The sequence below is a fragment of the Protopterus annectens genome, chromosome 14.part0, assembly GCF_019279795.1.
Source record: "Protopterus annectens isolate FY-2018-M chromosome 14.part0, PAN1.0, whole genome shotgun sequence".
In the NCBI taxonomy this organism is placed as follows: domain Eukaryota; kingdom Metazoa; phylum Chordata; order Ceratodontiformes; family Protopteridae; genus Protopterus; species Protopterus annectens.
Genome location: NC_056748.1, coordinates 918,441,482 through 918,463,379, shown reverse-complemented (window position 1 = coordinate 918,463,379; position 21,898 = coordinate 918,441,482). Strand labels below are relative to the sequence as shown.

Genomic DNA, 21,898 nt, shown 5'->3' with positions numbered 1-21,898 from the left:
TGACAAAGAAGGCAGGAGTGTGGCACTTAATCAAAAGAGATGTTGACAGCACAATACCCTGACTCATGTAAAAAATGGGAAAAAGGGGGCTGATGGTGATCAGCCCTGATTCCTGTGTCCACATCATATGAACTGAGCTAAATTCTTATGTATCTTTCTAAGCTTTTGTTGACTTAGTTTCTTTTTAGTGTACTGAATTTAACTTGCTCTCATTGACCAAGCTATCTTTGCAGATAAAACCATTTATCACATAAACCTTGGGATCTTACTGCTTAAGTGGTTGTAAAATAAGTAAATTATAGTATTTACTTGGCAATGTATACTTCATGACATAATGGCCAAGCAGCTTCATTTCTGGGTAGCCTGAAATGCTACCTCATTATTTGTATAGTGAGAGATGTTTTTGACTTATTTTTTTAAATATCCCCTTTCCTGCACAACCTGGCTCAATGGCACCTCTAACTGCACCAAACTAAATCGAGGATAGAAGAGCTTGACCATCTCTAGGCTGTGTGAGAGTCCTATTGCCCAATCTTTTCTGGTAGGGTAGCTTTTAAAGGGAAGTACTTTTTGTCACACTGAATTCCCTTTGATTTACTGTGCAACTGCTCTCAGCAGCATGGTGCAACACCTAGTGCTCCCATGTGATGTCACCATGTAGAGAGTCAGACCCCCCCCCCCCACCAAAGGACAGGCAAGCTAGCAATGACCTCTCACTCCCATCTTCCCCAACTAGGTCCTACAGGCACCCAAGACAATATTTGAACTCTGGTCACCAGTAATGTAGTCCAGGCTTTGTTCTCATATGCCACAGAGATAGCCAACCTGAGACATATGCTTCATTCTTAAGATGTGATATCATCACCAACTCTTAGTGGCATTAAACTCAGTTTGTACACTTGCTATAGCTGAAAACAGTCAGTGATTTTTTTTTATTACTGTATATGAACTATTATATATGATGCTAAATACATCCAGTTCAAAATGTAATAGCTATCATGTTCAGTATGGCATACAGTGATATAGCAAGATATAGTACTGTACAATATGGTACGATACAGTGCTTTTTGTTGGGGAACTGCACACTGTGGTACAGTATGTCACGGAACAGAACTAGATGGTATGGTATAGCATGGCATGCTATGGTATGCATTCATGATATGGTATAATATGGTACTCTACAGAATATAGTATTCATTGTTAAAGAATGATTTGATATTGTATGTTATGGTAGAACTTTGTGGTATGGTATGTCATGGCTTGCCTTTGTGTACTATTGTATGGCATATGTAAAGCATGATATAACATACTACCAGGTTATGATATGGTATTATGTAGCATAATAATAATATAAATTCTTTCGCTGCATAATGATGCAACTATGATACTACAGCAGTGTTACAAAAAGTGAAGAAAATGCTAATGTTTTTGTGCCAACAGGGTATAAACTTGAGTGGAGGCCAGAAGCAGCGTGTGAGCCTAGCCAGGGCCATATACAGTAATGCAGACATCTATATTTTAGATGATCCTCTTTCTGCAGTTGATGCCCATGTTGGAAAACACATTTTTGAGAAAGTGATAAGTTCAAATGGTCTACTAAAAAACAAGGTAAGGAATACGTGGAAGCTGATTAAGTGTGGTGCTTCTCTGTTACTAGTGCTATATTTCTGCATCTTTCTTCTGGCAGACACGAATTTTGGTGACTCATGGTGTCAGCTTCCTGCCTCGGGTAGACGAGATTGTTGTCCTGCAAAACGGACGAATTTCAGAAGTTGGGTCCTATGGAGCACTTATGGCAAAGAAAGGCGCATTTTCTGAGTTTCTCAAAACATATGCCAAACAAGAAAACAAGGACGAGGGAGATCAAACAGGTTGGCACAAAACTTTTTTGTTGTTTTATATTGAGAAATCCAGAATCTTATCGTTTATTAGTTAAAACACCCAATTCTGTAAAGTGTTACAGACATTTCTTCTGATGGAGATTTTAACAGCATTTGAAAAACACATCTGTCTGTGCTTTACTTATTCCTGTAAGAGTGCTCTTAATATGCCATTCCCTGCTATGCGGCCCTCAAGGAAAAGTACATTTTGACACAGTATAACACACTTACAGAAGACATCCCAAGTATCATGTATGAAAATTCATAAAATGTGTAATTAAACCATAAAAATACTATATCAGTGTTTCATTAGGAGATGTAGATACCTGCTGCAGATCATCCACATAATTAGTCACATTTGGCCAGCAAAGAAAGTGTAACAACAACAAGACTGAAATGAGATGTGGATACCTAAATCAGATTTCATAAAGGGATTCAAGTGCAAAGAAATATAGGTGGGAATAGTATTAAAAGAGATACAGACTAGAAGACAGAGAGAAGAATTACTTTAGTCAGCTGAAGAAGGCAATGTACGAGAGGCAGTAATGGATTATAACAGTAGATTACAGAAAAGGGAAGTGATAAAAAAACGAGTGAGGAAGGGTGGACATTCATGGGATAAGGGTGGTAAGAAATAAAGTGAAGATAATCAGAATGTGTGTGTATGTGTGTGTGTGTGTGTGTGAGAGAGAGAAAAGCTCAAATGTTGACATCTGTTTGGTTGACAGAAATGGAAGATCAACATGTGTGCTAGACTGATAATTCCTGGCTAAGGGAAATTTGCAATTTCAGAGTTTATTTAAAAGATCTAAACATAAACAGAGCCCATGACCTAAAATAGTCAATAAAATAAGACCAACAGCGTCATCTGCATACCCCGAGTCAAAATCTTAGAGCATGCAAATAAAAAAATTTTTTTTTACTTGGATTTCTTGGGGTTTTGATGTTATATTTGTCTAAGATCAGTTCTACGTTTATACTGCAGAATATGCCTTTTCCCCAAGTATTGTGGAATCTTGGAGTTTTCCACTGAAAAAGTTCTACCAAGCAAAACCACAGACTGGCAACCACTAATGAAGGAGTCCTTCAAGCATTTGAAAGGTGCTGGATTTTTTTTCTATACAACAGATAATGAGGACAAAGCATGTCAGGTTTACACTGATAAATAGTTGTGAGTCATTGTTTATTCAAATATCAGTTTGCCAAAACACTTGAATGTCCTTAAGGAGTAATTTGCATATACCCTGTGATGTCTTCATCAAGGCAGTTCCCCCTCCCCACAGGTGGAGTCTGAATGGAATTACATGTAAATGCAGAGAAATAATTTGCTTTTCATATATTTTATATATATATATATATATATATATATATATATATATATATATATAAACACATTGTATATAACATGATTATATATAAAACATCTATATGCACATATGAAAAAGAATGAATTACCCAAATATTGATATTCACAAAGTCAAGCACAAAAGTTAGTTAGCAAATGTTGACATGCAACAATACATGTGCAGACCAAAAAGTCCCCCCCCCCACCAGTAATTTATATATACACTAACTCCTATATTGCACAACATCGGGGAAAGGGCATAGTTTCTAACCGTGAGAATTAAGAGATCTTGCTCACCTATTGACCATCTGTGTAGTGGACTGAACAGATGTTGATCAAAGGGGGATTCAATTAAATTCAGGTTCCCCATATATGTGTACATGTGTGTGTGTGTGTGTGTGTGTGTGTGTGTGTGTGTGTGTCAGGGTACAAAATTGAATGTACATTTGTTTGATAAATGCAAGGGGTGGGAGAGATTGTTGAATGTTTGAAATCACAATGATATGCTTTGTCCACACAAGTACATCTTGTGTAGTGGTACTGTTATGGGAAGGGTTTTAAGGTAAGGGCGTTGGGTTAGGGTTAGCACACATTATTAACGTGGTGTCCTTATGAAAAAAGGATAGTTATTACTAATTGCATTAAGTTATCATTTAACAGCTAGGACAACGTTTTTTGGTAATTTTACTGTGCACTACTGATTTTGGACACAGCTTACTTTGCCAGCATTTAGGACCATCCTGCAATGGTTAGTGATTATTTTGTGAGAGAACTTAATTTGCTTCTGTCCTGGGCATTTTAATTACTTCTGCCTTTGTAGTAGGTTGTATACCAATTGGCTGGTTGTGCTTTCTTGTTTACTCTATATTTCTACCTTGTGTGCCTTTGCCTTCATCCACTTTACCAATCTTCCCTCTGAGGGTTTGACACCACTTGTTATATTTTTTTCCTATTGCTCAGAGTAGTCACTAAGCTTTACCAGCATTATTATGTTGCTGTAAATTGAGCATGTTCCTGCAGGGCTATTACTTGCCCTTAGTTGTACCCTGAGCAACAGTGTGCTATTAATACTGCACTATTAACATTGTGTTATTATTAATGTTGCTGCTGTACCAGTTGTGTTGCTCTGTCAAATTTATTTTCATTGATCTTACCATACTAGTTGCTTACACTTCTGGAGTTTGTAAATTACTACTACTACTATTGTAATGTCTTGTATTTATAGGAAAACTACCCTAGAACTAAAAAAATCTATTTTTTTCACTCTGTCGTTGCTTCCTGACTTATTTTAACACCTCAAAAAAAATCTGTAAGTGCTTTATTTGTAATTGAAGCCTGTTTTCCACAACATGGCTACCAATGGGGCTTGATGTATCAACATGATCTTGTTTCCGTCAACTCTTTCTCTTTCCCATAATGCTTTCTATGACTCATGCCAGGCATACGGAAGTAACTGTGAATTCCCATGCCATTGACATATAATGGGATTTGTGTGAGTCACTGTTACGTTCTTTACCTTTCGTAACAGGACTGCTTCTTTTCCGCACTAATCACCCTCATTTAAGTTTGGCTCAGACCTTGTTTTACACTATACTTAGAAGTTATCCAGCTACAGCCAGAAAAGCAAATAAATTGCAGGACTTTGTTCAGGGTTTTCTTTTTTTTTTTGCTTTGCTACATGGTATGTTTCTGAAGTATGGAGAACTGCTGTTATTCTTGTTGTGATGCCCTTTATAAGGGGCTCCCCATAAACCCTTACAGATCTAGACCTATCAGTCTAATCTAATTTTTAAGATTACAGAATGCATCATAGCTGACTTTGTAAAACATGTGACAAAGGGAGATACTGCCAGCACAGCTAATTGGAATTTTGTAAATATTTACATGTCATTTGTGAATATCAATATGATCTATATAAGATGTTTGTGTTACAACTGTATTAGAAGTGTATGTTATGTAAATCAAACTTGTTTGTACAAATGTGCTGAAAAAATTTTTTGCAAAGTGCTTGAATGTATCCACAGTGTGCCTTACTGGAATAGAACAGAAGTGTATAAGCACTATTGTAGCTGTTTAAATGTATATATAACAGTGGAAACTTGAACACAGCAGGTTAACCTCAGTCCAGCAAAATGTCAGAAAAAAATAGCTGACATTAAATTACTTTATGGCAGCAAGAGACAGAATGTTTATAATAGGGAGATCTCTGTGTTGTCTTTATGGAGAAATAATTACTAGGCTTGAGATGTGGAGGGATATAATTATTTTATGACTTCCAGCATCTGCCAAAGATTTGAGGTCTATGTATTTTCACAGGCAGATGCTAAATACTGATAGCTTCCAGCAGTGGGGGTTTCACCTGGGATAGAGTCAGATGACAAGAAATTATGTCATTCTGCAAGCTATCCCAGCAGTAATATTTGAGATATTAATTTGAGGAGTCTCTGTGAAAGACAGATAATTCTGTATTCTGTCTTTGACCTGACAATTGCAAGATCCACAGCTGCATTGCTCTGATGAAGTAAGTTTCTAGGGAACAATTATCTTAGATATAGTCAGAAATTTAGCAAAGCTTAGTTTAGATATTTTTTATTTATTTATTTGAGACTGTCCTGCAATGTTGTTTTAAATATTTCCTGTGATTTTGAACTCTGATGTCACTGTGAATATATACTGAGTATTTTCTTGTTCTTTTTTTATTTATTATTAAATATAATTAAACCTTTCATTGTGGCTGATCTGTGTAGAGATATTTAAGTTTTGAGAGTACTTGCATATTTATTTGGTGACACTGTGGGCCACTCCTAATAGCCTTGCTCTTGGTCAAACTACAATTTGTATTAATATTAATAGTACACAGTAAGATTGGACACCCTTTGTTAAGGGCCTTAAAGCAGCTGATAAGGAGTTGGCTGGTGGCAGTGATAACTATCTTACAGTCTGGGCAAAAGGAGGCATAGGTAGTAAACTTGTGCTAGCCTTTCCCAGGTGTGTGTGTGTGTGTGTGTGTGTGTGTGTGTGTGTGTGTGTGTGTGTGTGTGTGTGTGTGTGTGTGTGTGTGTGTGTGTGTGTGTAAATCAAACCTCAAAGAGTGTGTATGCCTGTTACTTGAGCAGGGACACAAAGCACTGTTTGGACAAAGAGGGTGCTGGAGGTCTTGGCTTGGCTGCTCAGCTGAGATCTCAACTCTATAACTGTGCCAGTGGGGAGTCCTACTGGGGATCTGCAGAAAGAGGGAGAAACCAGCCCTGGACTGACTGTGGTCTGTGTGTGCTCTTAAGGGAAATTGCACTTGTTGCATCTGGCATTACTGTGTGTGTACCTTGTCATCCTCTCAGTGTACATCCCCACTGTTGTAAGCGATGAAGATTGAGATTTCTTCATTACTGGTCCAGTGGTGGGTGTCACAAAACCCATCATCAAAAATCTCATATCTAGACATTCTGCAGTTTGGTTTTGCTTAAGGGAGATCATGTCCAGTTAACTGAGAAAACTTCTTTTGAGAAGGCCACAGAGTCTGTTTACAGTAGTCACTCTCACCATACAACTTATGCTGATAGGCTATGGCAATTGAAACCATTCCCCTTTCTGGCATTGTAAATAAGCTAACACACCTAAATGTAAACTCAGACATGGTAAGATGAACGGCTAACTGGCTAAATGGTAGAACCCACTTAGTTAACATAGCAGATACTACCTCAGAGAGCAAGAAAGTAAATCAGGGTGCACCACAAGGATCAGTACTGGGACCCCTCCAACTTGACATATATTTCACCAACCTCCAACCCATAAACCTGGAGCCATAGCTAGGAAAGTTTGCTGATGACTGAAGGTTGGGTCTTATTGTCAAATCAATCTTTGTTACAGTGTTGGTTGCTACAGCACTTACTAATCCCACTAACCAATCCATCCATCCACAACCCCTTTTTCCATTTTTTGCACATGGGGTTGGGGTGTCATCTCAACAGTGACAATCATCTAGAGCCAAAGTTTGCATCACTGGGTGGCTAGCCCTGCCCTGGTAGTTCTTTCACACCACACGCTTGCACCTATGGCCAATTTAGGGTGTCCAATCCACCTATTGCATGTCTTTTAAATGTGGAGGAAACCAGAGCACCCGGGGGAAACCCACGTGAACACAAGGAAGACATGCAGACTCTGTACAGAAGGCACCCCAACTGAGAATCAATGTGTTGCCAGTTTAGAGTGTCGAATATACCTATTGCATATTTTTGGAATGCTAGAGAAAACTGGGGCACACAGATGAAATCCACATGAACAGGAGGAGGACATGCAGACTCTACACAGAAGGCACCCCAACCAAGAATCAAACCGGGGAACCACTTGCTGTGAGGCAACAATGTTATCCAATGTGCCACTGTACCGCTCCAATCCCACTGATCAATGGTGTACTGAAAAGGCTAAAATTTAATGCAAAAAAGAAATTTGGTATTGTTGCATTTGACAAAAAACTCCAACTTGTATGATAACTAGCACTCCATTTCAGACTGGTATGGTAATCTGAGCTCTTGGCATCTGAGTTGACAACTCCCTCTCTTTTGACCACCATGTAGCATTAATAGTCAGGAAATCCTTCTGCTTAGTACAATTGATATCTAAAGGTATCACATCATGGTTGAAAGGGGTTATTATTCCACTGAACCCTGCTTTTATTTGGCCAGTTATACAGTACAGGGCCCCTTGTGGTATGTACCTCCTTAGACACTTTGCACAGCTAGAAAGGCTCTAGACGTTCTTAACCAAAAAGATTACTGATCCAAAAACTCTTAGCTACAAAGACAAGCTTGAAGTCCTATCACTATACTGGCCTATTACAGACTGACATGGAGATCTATGTATTGAGTTCCATTCTGTTAAGGACCCAGCCCTCCTTGATTTCTTATAGCTCCACCGATACCAGATATAAGGATTTTAATCTCCATACAACATATAAACAAAACATACTGGAAGGACAGATTTATTACCCAAAGTTTACTTCAGCTCTAGAATAAACTGACCTAATATGTTAATCAGAGTGACATCCTCACTTCCTTGAAGACTAAACTTAATGACTGGATGGGCATTCACGAGGTACATCACGAGGATGGAGAATGGCAAAGGTGCAAAATTTCTTACTTGCCTTGTAATTCTTGTGTTCCTATGAAGAGTGTAGAATAAATAATAAAGAGATGAGAAACATGAAGAGAGAAGTAATAACAGGTAAGTTTCAGCTGAGCAAAAGCAAATTACAATAACAACAGTCAGAGGGGCAAATTACATCACATGGACATTTCCTGTTATCGAAGAGAGATATTTAGTAGCATCCTTGAATTCTGACTTTTGCTACATACACCTTAAATAGTATGACAGTTTGTTCCAGTATTTGCCAAAAGAGACAGTGAACTTGTAATTATCTATTTGCTTTTAGTTGTGGAAATATCTACAACATTTCCAGGCTAAGGTCTAAGGTCAAGCAAATTATCTCCTTTGTATGAAATTAGCTAAAGAAGTGCAGACAAAAGCATATAGAATCTTATACGGTATGTCAATCAAAGTTGAATAGACAAGAACTGATGGTCAGACTCAAGGTACTTCAGATGAAATGAGGATAGCAGTTGCAGAGTCTTGGAGTTGGAGTGATGACCCACAACACAACATGCTATCCTAGAGTATGGTTGTACTACTATATTGTGAGACAGTAAATAATTGTAGTCAATAAATAGGCAGATCACAGTACCAGCTATGGAAATTGGAAAGATTTGTGTGGAGTTGTCTTTGTTTTTGATTTGTTCAGGTAACTATATTAGTCATGTAATTTGGTGGTTAACCATACAGGAAGTGAGTTTGCTTAAGCTGACAATAGTATATATTTTGGAGTGTCAGAGCTGGTTCTGAATGAGTGTTACAGATTACCCAGGTCACCTTTTGAAAAAGCATCATATAGTTAATGTCTTGCTGCCACTTGTTGCCTAAATCTTTACTATGGCAGTCTCCTGTGAATTACATAAGTACTTGTTCTCTACAATACAATTGTCTAGTTGACTTTTAAAATGTTTGAAGGTTTCTGATTCTCTAATCCTTGGGGGAAGAATGTTCCATGATCTTGGTATACTTTGGGTAATAAAACCATCTCTTTAGTTTGGTCAGTTTTTGTTTGAACAACATTCCCATTTTTTTCATCCCTACAGGTTGATCTTTAAGTGAAAGACAGAGATGCTCCCTTAACACTTCTTCTCTAGATGGCTTGAATGCTAGGCAGAATTTACCTCTCACTAACCTATAAATGATGCTGGAAAGATTTAGATGCTTTAATATTTCTTCATTCTTTAAACTTTTCAAAAATTTAATGTAATTCTTTTAGTATATCTCATTTGCATCAATTTAATAGTTACAATATTTGCCATGGATAGTAGTCAAAAGGTTCTTTCTCAATAATTGGTCTTATTACTGTTATAAATAATACCTTAAGAAAGTACAGTTGTGTAAAATCGTACCATAACAGTAGATGTCCTTCTCCTCACTGTTGCAGTATTTCTTTCTTCCAAAGACAGGCCAACATCTGGCAGTCTATCAAAGCCTTTAGTGTTTGCAGGCATCGTACATCACACATGTGCTCCCTATGTAAGGCACAGGACATAAAAGTGATGTATGGATGCACACACTTCAGAACTGAAAAACCCCAGGAGGAGTAGAATTTCCCTAGGGACCAGGAGGAACATGTGGCATCCAGAAGGAAGAAAAGGAAAAGAATCCCTGGCCAAAAGAGCAAGAAGAATAGGGCAAAGCAGAGTGAGTAGGAGGGAGGGACTGAATAATACAACAGTGAAGAGGAGGACATCTACTGGTATGCTAAGATTTTACACATCTGTACTACGGCCATCCATATTACAGTTGCAGTATTCCTTGCATAAGGGAGAGTACAAAAGCTCAAGAGGAAACTTGGGAAGAGGAAGGCACCAAAGTGCCCTCTTTAAATGCATGCAAGATAGCCCTGGCAAAGCCAGTTTTTGCTCTGGAAATAACAACCAACTTGTAGTGCTTAGTGAAGGTATGGACAGAAGTCCAAGTAGCAACCTGAAGTATGGAACTGGTATCTGATCCTTTGAAAAAGACATCAGAAGAAGTAACATCTCTGATCGAATGAACCTTTACAGAAGAGGAGAGACATTTAGCTTGAAAAGAATAACAAAAATGGAATGGTGTTAAAAATCCAGAAACAGGTGGTTTGTTTCAATACTGCCAAAGACCTGTGATGAAAGGAACAAAAAGCTGCTCAGATTTGCAAATAGCTTTAGTCTTGTCCAAATAATGTCTGAGCTGTCTACGTACATCCAAGATGTGAAGAACCTTCTCACTGGCAGACTCTGGAGAAGGAAAAAAAGGAAGGTAAATTGATAGACTGATTAAGAGGCTACTCATTCACCACCTTGGGCATAAAAGAAGGATTAGTACAAAGAGACACTCTATCCCTGTAAAAAAAATAAAAACTGAGGAACAGCCATGATAGCTTGAAGCTCAGATACTCTCTTAAATGAAGAAAAACTTAAAAGAACAACAGCCTTCCAAGTACAATGCTGTAAGGAAGCTGAAGAGCCTGAGTCAAATTTTCAACTACAAAATCGAGGTTCCAGGAAGGTAGAATAGGCTTCCTGGGAGGCTGGATATGAAGGACGCAGTTAAGAAATTGTTTGACCTCAAATCTATAGGCCAAAGGAGGAACTAAGAGTAGACAAACAGAAATTGTTGATAGGTGTGCATTAACTGAAGAATATGCCAACCCAGCATGGAGCAGATCACACAAATAAGAGAACCACAGGAACCTGCACTGAAAAGGAATCCTGTTTTTGAGAGAGAAACTAGACAAACAAATGTCTTCCATTTGGACAAATATGATTTTCTGGTAGTGGGTTTCATGGCCTCTTGCAGGACCCAAAACACATCCACAGAAAAGAGGTGTCTAAATTGATGTGTCCACCAATCCAGGAAATTATAGACCCATCAGCCTAACTAGCCTGATCTGCAAGGCCATGGAGCAGATTATCATGGACCTCATTAACAAGGGCATTGCCAACCTCCAGACACTCAATCCCACACAGTTTGGTTTCATCAAGGGAGGTCATGCCTGTTAAATTTGGTAGACTTCTTTGAGACAGTCACCAAGGCCATGGACGAGGGGAAGACAGTACACACCATCTACCTTGACCTGGCCAAAACCTCTGATACTATTTCCCACTCAGGTATAATAGATAAACTCTCTCAACTAGGCATCAATCCATATGTTACCAGATGGGTAGCAAACTGGCTCACTGATAAAACCCACCTAGTCAAAATAGGGGAAGCCACCTCAAGCAGTCGACCTGTAATGAGAAGTGTACCCCAGGGACTGGTCTTGGGACCTCTGCTGTTTGGGATATACTCTTCTGAGGTGCAGGCCTAAACCAGTGAGCTATGTCTGACCAGGTTTGCAGATGACTGCAAGCTGGGTGCTGTCATCAATTCCCCTAGAGAGGTGGACATCCTCTAGTCAGCCAAACAAATGACTGGTGCCAGAAACATGGCCTCAAACTGAATGCCAAAAAATGCATCACCATCCCCTTTGGGGAAAGTGACATCCCCACAAATTATCACATTGCTAATAAGGTCCTAAGCACGCAATCAGTTGAGAGGGACTTGGGCACCCAGGTTGATGGCAAACTAACTTTTGAGTACAATATTGCCTCAGTTGTATGGAAAGCTTTCTACATGGCCCACCTCATTAGCAAGGGTATCTCATCCAGGGACAAGGTGGTCATAACATCCACATATTCTTCCCTTATAAGACCCATTTATTGAGTATGTCACTTTCAGCATGTACCTCACAAAGCACATGCAGCAGCTGGGGAGACCACAGAGGTTCCTCCCAAGGAGAATCCAGGGCATCAAACATCTACCCTGCACAGGCTAAAAGCCCTGTCCCTCTACTAAGTCTCCTACAGATTCCTCAGAGGTGACCACTGTCTAGCATACAAAGCAATCTCAGACCCTGCCTTAATGGGACTGCTGTATATCTGCAAGTCAAGCTCCACTCGAGTAACCCACACATGTGACCACAACCTGGTCTGTGACATTTATTTATTTATTTATTTCAGTTTGATTACCGGGGAAGTCCACTGGGTCAAGAAGAACCCATTTTCAGTGGAGGCCCGGGGAGAAAATCTCCAAAATAGAATAACCAATACAAAGTTAAGAAGAATACAATGATAAATTCACACAGCAGAAAACATAATAAGATACAGTAAATTCAAATTTACAATAGAAAGTACACTCAGGACAATGTAAAATACCTATTTACAATAGAATGTAGTTACAGAAAGAACATTGAGTATGGAAATATACAATGGAATGTACACACTGCAGGAGTTCCCTGAGGAAACAGCAACATTGAAGATTTTTTTTTTAGGTTGTTAATATTTTTGTCCAAACAGAGTGGTAGGAGCATGCTAATGGCATAGCTGGAGTTCGAGTGTAAAAAGGGTGCAGGAGTAAGGGACTTAGTGTAGGGACTTAGTCAAGGGGAGTTTTGAGATTAAGTAGGGTGAAAACAAGGACATTTCCTTTTTGATGAAAGGTGCAAGAAAAGCTGGGTTTTGAAGTGATCTAAGTTAGGTATAGTTCTAAGAGAAGGAGAGAGAGAGTTCCATTTTCTACCTAGAGAGAATGACAGTAGTTGTTGGCCAGCAGGATGTTTAGGTCTAGGAATGGTGATTAGATTTTGGTGTTCAGATCTTAAAGATCGTTTGGGAGTGTAAGGGGGGAGGATGGAGGATAGAGCAGGGCATTTTTCTGGGTGGAATATTAGTTTATGAGTGGTTGTTAGTTGGAGATAGTCAAGGTGGTTTGGGAGTTCTAGCCAGTTTAAAGATTGAAGGGAGAGGCAGTGGTGGGTAGAGTTTTTAGACTTGGTGGCAAATTTAGAGATTTTATTATAGCAGGCTTCAAGTATAGATGAGAGGGAGGCTGACAGATTAGAGAGGAGAGGGGCTCCGTAAAGAAGTGAGGGTAGGAGGAAGCAGGTAGCTAAGGTTTGCCTGGAGGATTTGGAAATAAATAAATTATTTCTGTAGAGCATGCCTAGCTTTTGGTGGGTTTTTTATGTTTTGTTGAATGTGGAGGTTGAATTTAAGGTGTTCGTCTATGGTTATGCCTAGGAGTTTAGTGTAGGGGACTACTTCTATAGGAGTGTTAGATTGGCTGAGGATGTTAAAAGAATTTTTGTCCAAGGATGAAGTCTTGGTAGGGAGGAAAATTAGTATTTTGGAATTATTGGAATTGAGGGAGAGATGATTTTGGTACATCCAGTTTTCTGTAGTGGAAAAAGCTGTTTGAGTTCTAGAGATAAGTTTGGCTAGGATTTGTTGGCAGGAGAGATTTGTATCCCAGAGACTCCTCCTTTTGTGGAATAGTCTCCCTCTCCGCATCAAGCAGAGAACCTCATTAACCCTTTTTAAGCGCAACCTGGATAACTGGATGGGGAACAGAAAATACACCTCTGGGATTCCACCTGTGTCCCTACTGGACAGTAGCATAGGGTGCTGACTTGTTGGAACATGGGCTAAATTCTTGGCAAGGCTTGTAAGGGCCTCAGGGCCAATAGCCTAGTGACTTCCTATGATCCTAAAAGGGATCAAAACCCTATCACCCACAGTGTTGGAAGAGTGGATGAGTGAGGATGGATAAGAGACCCCTTGTGTTGTGTGAGAAGGTCCACCCGGTGTGGTAACTTGTGGTGATTGCTCCTGGCCAGGTAAAAAAGAAGGGGGAACCAACACTGTCTGGGTCAAAAGGGTGTCACTATCAAGATTTTGGGGGAGTCTTGTCTGATCTTTTACAAAACCCTCAGAAGTAGAAGAAGGGGAGGGAAGGCATACAGAAACATCCTCTTCCAAGGAAAAAACAGGGCATCCACTTAAGCCAGAGGACCTGGGACTCGGGAGGCAAAAAGATCTACCTGATGAATACCTGACTGATGGACAATGTCCAGCAGCTCATCTCTTTGAAATATCTATTCTTGAGCCTGTGTGCTGGATGTGCTCAAAGACTTTGCTACTAGATTGTGCTCTGAAGGGATGTAGACAGCCTGAAGTGTCACTTGATACTCGACAGTTAAGTCCTAAACCTAAACAGCAAGTCTGCAAAGAAGGTGGGACCTTGTACCCTGCTTGCTTGTTGACTTACCACATCACTCTGGTATTGTCTTTGAAAACTTTGAGGGGCCTGTGAAGAAGAAGGGTATGAAATGCCTGAAGATCTAGAAGTAGAGCCCTCATCTCCTTGATGTTAATGTGGTTAGACCTCTGAGGAGGAGGAGGCCAGAGACCCTGGACCTTGAGGGAATTGAAGGAAGCTCCTAATCCCCTATCTGAGAAAAAGAGCATTTCAATCAGAACTGGAGGTTGGAAAGGAAGCCCCGGGTTGAGAGGAAGCTGATAAATCTGCCACTGAAGCTCAAGCCTGAGACAGGGAAGGAAAGGAACTAGGAAGGCCAGGGGGTAACAGTGCCGAAGCTGCACAGACTTGAGGTATAGCCTGGTCAAAGGCATCATTGCAATAGTGGAAGCCATGAACTCGAGGACCCTGAGAAAGTCCCTGGCCATGACTGAAGCCAAAAGAAAGAGACTGTAAAAATGTAATCAGAGAGAGGAAATTTGGGGCAGGCAGGGATGCCAGCAAGGGAATGGTCTGGGTCCTGTAATCAAGAGAAAGATGATCCTGAGAAGGAGTCAAGAATGCCTTTGGTGAATCCCAGACTCTGGAGCAGGGAAATAGTAAAGTGGAGTGTCCACACTAGTATTGAAAGCCTATGTTGTACACATCATAAGTCTTGCCATTGTATTCAGGTCTGAGGATTATATTACAACACAGTACTCAAACCTTGTTAAAGCACTAAGAGAGTATAATGCTATCTTTTGCATGTACCTCACCAGACACATGCAGCAGCTGGAGAGACCACAGGGGGTTCTCACCAGGAAGACACAAGTCCCAAAAAACATACCATGATGTATGTGGATAGAATGAAAGCCATGTCACTGTAATCTGTATTGTATACGATGAGCTGACTTCTGCCTGGCCTCCAGGCCAGTCTCTGACTCTGCCCTAGTGGGAATCGTGCACATCCACAAATTTGATGCAATGTCTGGTGAGGATAATATGGTAATATGTGTCCCACGTGCTGGTGTAAAAGGCTGTCTGTAATGTAAAGAAAGTGCACCAACACACACACACACACACACACACACACACACACACACACACACACACGCACACACACACACCCAGTTGACTGCAGTGAGAACAGAACCCCTACCTAAGTCTAAGACTACAAAACATAGTATTTAAGGCAAGCACCACAGGTCAACTCTGACTTTTATGAGGCTGCAGGACAATTTATAATGAATGATATCAGCAGTGCATGTTGGAGAGAAGATGCTGGGAGGCCTGCATGAAATGGATGTGTAGGCATGTGCAAGTGTCAAAATACTGTCAATTCATGGGATTGTAGTGGTAACTGTAGGATACACACTTATGATTTTCTGGCCTGACACACACACACACACACACACACACACACACACACACACACACACACACACACACACACACACACACACACACACACACACACACACACACACACACACACACTTAACTGCAGTGAGAACAGAACCCCCTACCTAAGTACACAGACTACAGAGCTCAGTATTTCATGCAAGTGCCATGGCATAAGTCTGAGTTCTACAAGGCTGCAAGACAACATATAGTGGATAACGTCAGCACTGGATGTAGGAGATAGGATGTTGGGAGGTGTGGATAGGTTCTAATAGCCCTAGGACCTTTAGAAGTCTAGCTGTGCAAAAGTGCTAGCACCCTTACTGAGCATAGTTAGATGGCCATTGTTAGCAGAGTGATTTTGTAATCAGCACCAACTGCCCCAGTTCATGAGGGATAAATGCCACCCCTGGGGTGACTTTATGATCACTGATCCAGTTGTCAAGGCTGCACTTGAATAAGGTCATTGAGGAGCACTGCTTCACATGTAGTGGGAGCCTATTCCAGAGGAGCAGCAATTGCTGGGAGATGTATCTGTCTCTCCACCATGTTCTGTTTGTGTCACAGGCTAAGTTGAGATCCCTGGAGCAAGTTATTCTCATCTCATTTGATTTGCAGGTGTCCGGCATTTCCAGTAGGGCAGGATCTGAGACTGCTCTGTAGGCCAGGCACAGATTGCCTCTCAGCAGCCTGTATAACACCAAGTACAGTGACAGGGCTTTCAGTCTTTTCATGTATGTCATATTTTGTAGGCCCTGGATTCTCCTGGTCATAAACATCTGTGGTTTCTCCAGTTGCTGCAGGAGTCTGGTGAGGTACATACAGAAGGGAGTATTATACTCAATTAGTGGTCTGATAAGGGTCGAGTACAGCGGAGCGTTTACCTCCATGGATGAGGTGCCCTTATTTAAGAGGTGCACAATATAGAATGCTTGTCTTACCACTATGAACACATACTGATCAAAGTTTAGATTCCTATCAACCTGTGTTCCCAAGTCTTGCATCACTGACTTTTGAGCTTAGAGGTGTGATATGTATATCATAATTAGCAGGGGTACAATGAGGCTTTTTTTTTTGTTAAGTTTCAGTCTGAGTTTGGCAGCAATCATATGTCCATGTTAGCCCTTTCTGTAATATGCTAATATCTTTTGGGGGAATCTATATGATTGTGCCCAGCTGACAGTCATCTGTACACTTGGTAAGCCACACACCATCTACCTTTACCTGGACTTCAGAGTAAATACTTTCCAAATAGCAGAGGGCCCAGCACAGATTCTTGTGGTACTCTACTGGTAACCAGTCTACTGGTGAAGGTGGACTCCCCATCTCTGACATTCTGGTAATGTATGGGTTAATCCCAGATGGGAGATTTTCTCTGTGATACTGAATGGGAGATTATGTCAAAGGCCTTGGCTAAATCAACATAGGTGGTAAGTCTTGTTTTCTCTCATCCAGGGCTTTGGGGATATTATCAAACTAGTTCACTGGATTTAATAAGCAAGATCTACCCTTAACAAAACCAAACTGAGTTGGATCAAGAGTGTTGAAGGTTACCTATGTCCTTGTGGATAAGGTCCATGATGAGTCTTTCCACAGATTTGTGGATAAGGCTGGTTACGCTTATGGGTCAGTAGTTCCCTGGATTAGTTGATGGATGCGTAGGCATGTTCAACTGTGAAGGTAGTTCTAGTTCTGTATGTTACCAGATTGATGTGCATTGCATATCACACATGTGATATTAATTTAGGTAGTGTAGTTCATATATTTGTGAACAAGTAGTGAAACACCAGGGTTGCAGTGCATGGGGGGAGGCAACACATGTCTGCATTGTAAATATGTGACATATTGTTAGATAGGGCCTTCATTTTATTATGTTTCCACATTTAATTTCATGGCATAAAGAGTAAATGGACAGTAAACAGCATTAATACGTGTTAATATTTACTTTGCATAGCACAGTGGCGAGCAGCAGGTTTGCTTGTGAGATGTACACATTTCCATTACTTTCCCTGTTTTTGCATAGTTAAGTAGCACACAAATGCAAGCTGCATTGCTAAAAGTCAGAGAGCTAGTACTGAGTTTAAGAAACATCCGCTGCTTAGCTGAATCTGTGGCAGCAGGTGTAAATGCATTAACACATTTGTTTTTGAGCCCAGATGATAGTGGGTTCAAATTCAGGTGTATCCCATATTTTTAAACAAACAATGATAATGCAATGACATTAATTCTTATAGTACATGTGTTGCTGTGTATTGGCATAGCACAGTGGGTTTAAGCAGCATTACATGGAGGTAACCACAGCCTTGTAAGGCCACTTGTGATTCTATTTTTTGACCAGATTATAGGTGTTAAAATGGGGAAGATAGGAAAGCGATGAAATGGGGAGCAAGCAGGGGGAAGACCAAAGGGAAAGCAATACAGTAATGTGCAGAAGGGAGGTAGGTAAGAACCATATCTATCCATTTCTTCAACAGTGAAAATAGCATGCGCAGAATATTAGCTGAATTTGGATTATCACCTCCAGAAAGAGGGGTGACGACAATGAAATCATGTTGTATACACAAATGGACCAAATCTAGTGCATCAAGAAGACACTTGTGCAAAATGGAGAGCTATATATTCAATAATATTTTTTTAATTCAGTAAGAGAGGAATGCTGGGTAAGGGATGTAGGTACTTCTGAGTTAGGTGAAGTGGGTAGATGAGGAAGCAAAAACAAGACAAGACACAGGGACAGTAAGGGATGAAAAAGGTTGGGGACACCATGATTGAGGTGAGGGAGGGACAACACATGCTCATGCCTGTCAAACATGGAGACAGCGAGAATCAAGTCCTCACCCACTGGACTGTCATCACTGTCCCCTTACACTGCTGGTGGCTGGTGTGCTTGATGTCATTTTCTGTTATGTAGCATGAGGAAGTGTAGCCTCTCCACCCAGCATAGGCATACACCAGTGGTGCAGTGCGCAACACTATGCATCAACCCTAACATCTCCCAGAGGGTGATGAAATTCCCATTTCCTCCACTGCTCCTGCAGAGTACCACAGCACCAGGTGCTGGGGCCATACTACATGAGGACATAGGTAGTGCAGGGGCAGCAGAAGCAGTACTGCCAGTCTGGGTCCCAGACATGTTGGGTATTGGTGCTGGAGCTGGTGGAACTGGGGATGGCCTACCTTGCTGTGTTATGCAGCATTTAGTGATTTGTTACACATGGATGACATGGAGACATTCTGATGACACATAATAGAAAATAAAAAAGAGAGATAAGGGTAAGAGAAAAAAGAGATACAAATAGTACTATCATATGTGACATACCATGCATTAACACAATAATACAGCTATTTTATCTGAAGTATTACATTTAAGTACATGTCCTAAAAATACACATTATAACTACAGATTGCTCCAAGTAAGCCTTAAAATGTGCACATATTAGACATATGCATGTTCCAATTATACAGATCACAGTTAACAGCAGTACATTTATGCCACTTGTATAGTTTTTAATTTAATGTCAAAATTGTTAAAGAAATGGCAGTACTGTATAGTTGTGACTCATGGTATTTGAAACCACAACTTCTAACCATAGTATTGTATTTGACTCCTAAAGTTGGTTTGTGCTACAGACTAACGCATGCATAATTCCTTTTACAGTTAGGATATGCATGCTCAATTTGCTACAACTGTGTAAAACACCCCAAAGTATATCTTTAACTTTTAGAGCTGCAACAATACTTCTTATGCTGCATACATACCACTTGCTTCTATCTGTCTCTCCGTTTAAGCAGCATAAGCCCCATTAGCTGGGGAAAGAACAGAAAAGAAAATAAGAGCATTATGCATGCCAGTCTTATCTATATTTAGATTTCTAACTACTACAAATACTCTCTTATCATACTTAGTTTCAAATTCTGTCAACCAATGGTTAACAGTATCCCTATCTCCTCTGTAGGTCAGTAAAACGATGCCTACACTGTTCTCCAGTGCATGGGATGCCAGTAGCACTGGATACAGCCTGAGCTAATATACTCCATGCCTCAGACTTGTACTGGGAGCCAGAATAGTTGCCCTGCAGAAGACTTTGGCTGTGGCACTTTACCAGGAGTCCAGTGAATATCCTGGACACCCCTTCCCCATGGCCTAAACTGGCCAGCTTCCTCACTAACTCCAAAAATGTCTAACATCCAAACTAAAGCAATGGTATCTAATGCTTTCCGAACCAATTTCAGTTATTGTGTTTACTAGTAGTGCACAAATCTGAGCAATGATGCCAACTGTGTTTGTGCAATGTTAAGCAGACAGCAGCAGTGCCAAGCAGGGTTGAAATAAATATTTGAAACAGGAAGGTTAATCTGACCCTTGACCTTGGTTTGAGGGGTGTCTGCTGATGTAGCTTAGACATATATATTGAAAATTGGAAGGCAACTGTTAGGTTTGCAGATATGCACTGGGGCCATAAATGTCATGACCTGACATTTGTTTTTGGCTTTATTCACTGATAAATTTGATTTTTTAAGTGTGGGATTTAAACCTACGCATAAGGGACAAAACATTTTCTTCCAAAGCATTGATTTTCCATCTTTGCCACAGAAGTGTTGCTCAGACATAGTCAGGAATCATTCAGAAATACAGCTGACAGTTTGAGGTGTTAGACGTTATGTGTGTGACCTGTCAAGGTTCTTGTATATTGATCCCATTGTGTATGTGTCTTATGTAATTGTGAAAGCCATGCAATCCCAGATAGCAGAATTATACTTACAGAACTATAGTAGACAGTATACCTTCAGTCATGCATCTGAAAACACAATAAGGGTGTATTATCCCTCATACATATAATTCATATCAGCTCCACTATCTAAAGTGGTATAAGTGAGAGTGAATATAATGGGAAGTGGAACAGTAAAAATGTCTGGAATACCCTGTATTAGAACCCAGGACTATGTGTATGGCAGGCCTACACTTACACCTGTTGCCACAAGAATGTTGAAATAGCACATCTATTTTTCAGTTTATTGCTATGAAATGCACTGTCACAACAGTAAAAATAGGTTGCACACCCTGTACTTGAACCCAGGACCATCTGTACTCTAGCTCTACCCTTATAACTGCTGCCACAGGACTAGATACATGAGATTTCCATAAGTTCCTACTCATTCTTAAGTTCTCTGTGTTAACTGCTGTACAGTGTCACTTATCATGTTTGTGAAGTGCCCAACAGAATTAATTGAATGCATGCATTTTCAATTATTGGCTGTCTGCATCCTGTCTGCTGGTGTATGATGACTGCAGGTGTTAAGGAACCTTGTTAACTGCATTGCATGATGGAAAGCAAAAATTGCAACAATGTATTGTTTTTGACCTTTGCACTTTTACAGATGCCCTGTCTGCAGGTGTTCTGTCTGCTTCCTGTGTGGTCACTAGCCCAGGTTTGCACACTACTAAGTGTCAAGCAAACGAGATAAACACAGCCAAACATGACATTCAGTTTTTCTGGTTCCCTTGTTTGTGCTAATTCGTGCACCTCCCAAACAATGGCAATAAATAAATAAATAAATAAATAAATAAATAAATAAATAAATAAAAGGGAAAAGCAGTTGAAATTAAGAAAAGCAATCTATGAAATAAATAATACAAAATGTTTGTTGATACACATGAAATGTTTCTACATAGGTCTGGATTTGAACTCTCACACCAATGAACCTTCAGAACACAGTAAGGGTGCCTTATGCATCTCTGCCACACAAACAGCTTTACAGCATGGAACTGAAATAATTCTGCATACAAACGATTGTATCATCATCCACAGTACTAACAAACCACATAACAGTTTTTTGTACATGTATTAATTTCAAATGCATTGCAGTGAGTGATCTCACAGCCATGTATGACTATTGCCTGCAAAAATGCAGCTCTGTCTTACCTCTCTGTGTTTGTTGCTCATGCTTGTCTTATCTGACCAATAATCCAAAACATGCAGTCTGTAAGGCATTCTATATCACTTACATTTCCAACCTTGATAAAATTACTTCTATACACTTTGTAAGTCTAACCTGACACACCCACTGGAGGTATGGCAGTCTGCAT

General features: G+C 40.2%; 1 protein-coding gene across 1 annotated transcript in view; it reads left to right on the top strand.

Annotated features, from left to right (window-relative positions):
• ABCC2 (ATP binding cassette subfamily C member 2) overlaps positions 1-21,898 on the top strand; it is an 833,283-nt gene that overhangs the window by 424,202 nt on the left and 387,183 nt on the right. Inside the window, exons 18-19 of the mRNA XM_044055642.1 lie at positions 1,441-1,608; positions 1,688-1,871. Of these exons, the coding sequence (XP_043911577.1) occupies positions 1,441-1,608; positions 1,688-1,871 (352 nt within the window). The remainder of the gene's footprint in view (positions 1-1,440; positions 1,609-1,687; positions 1,872-21,898) is intronic.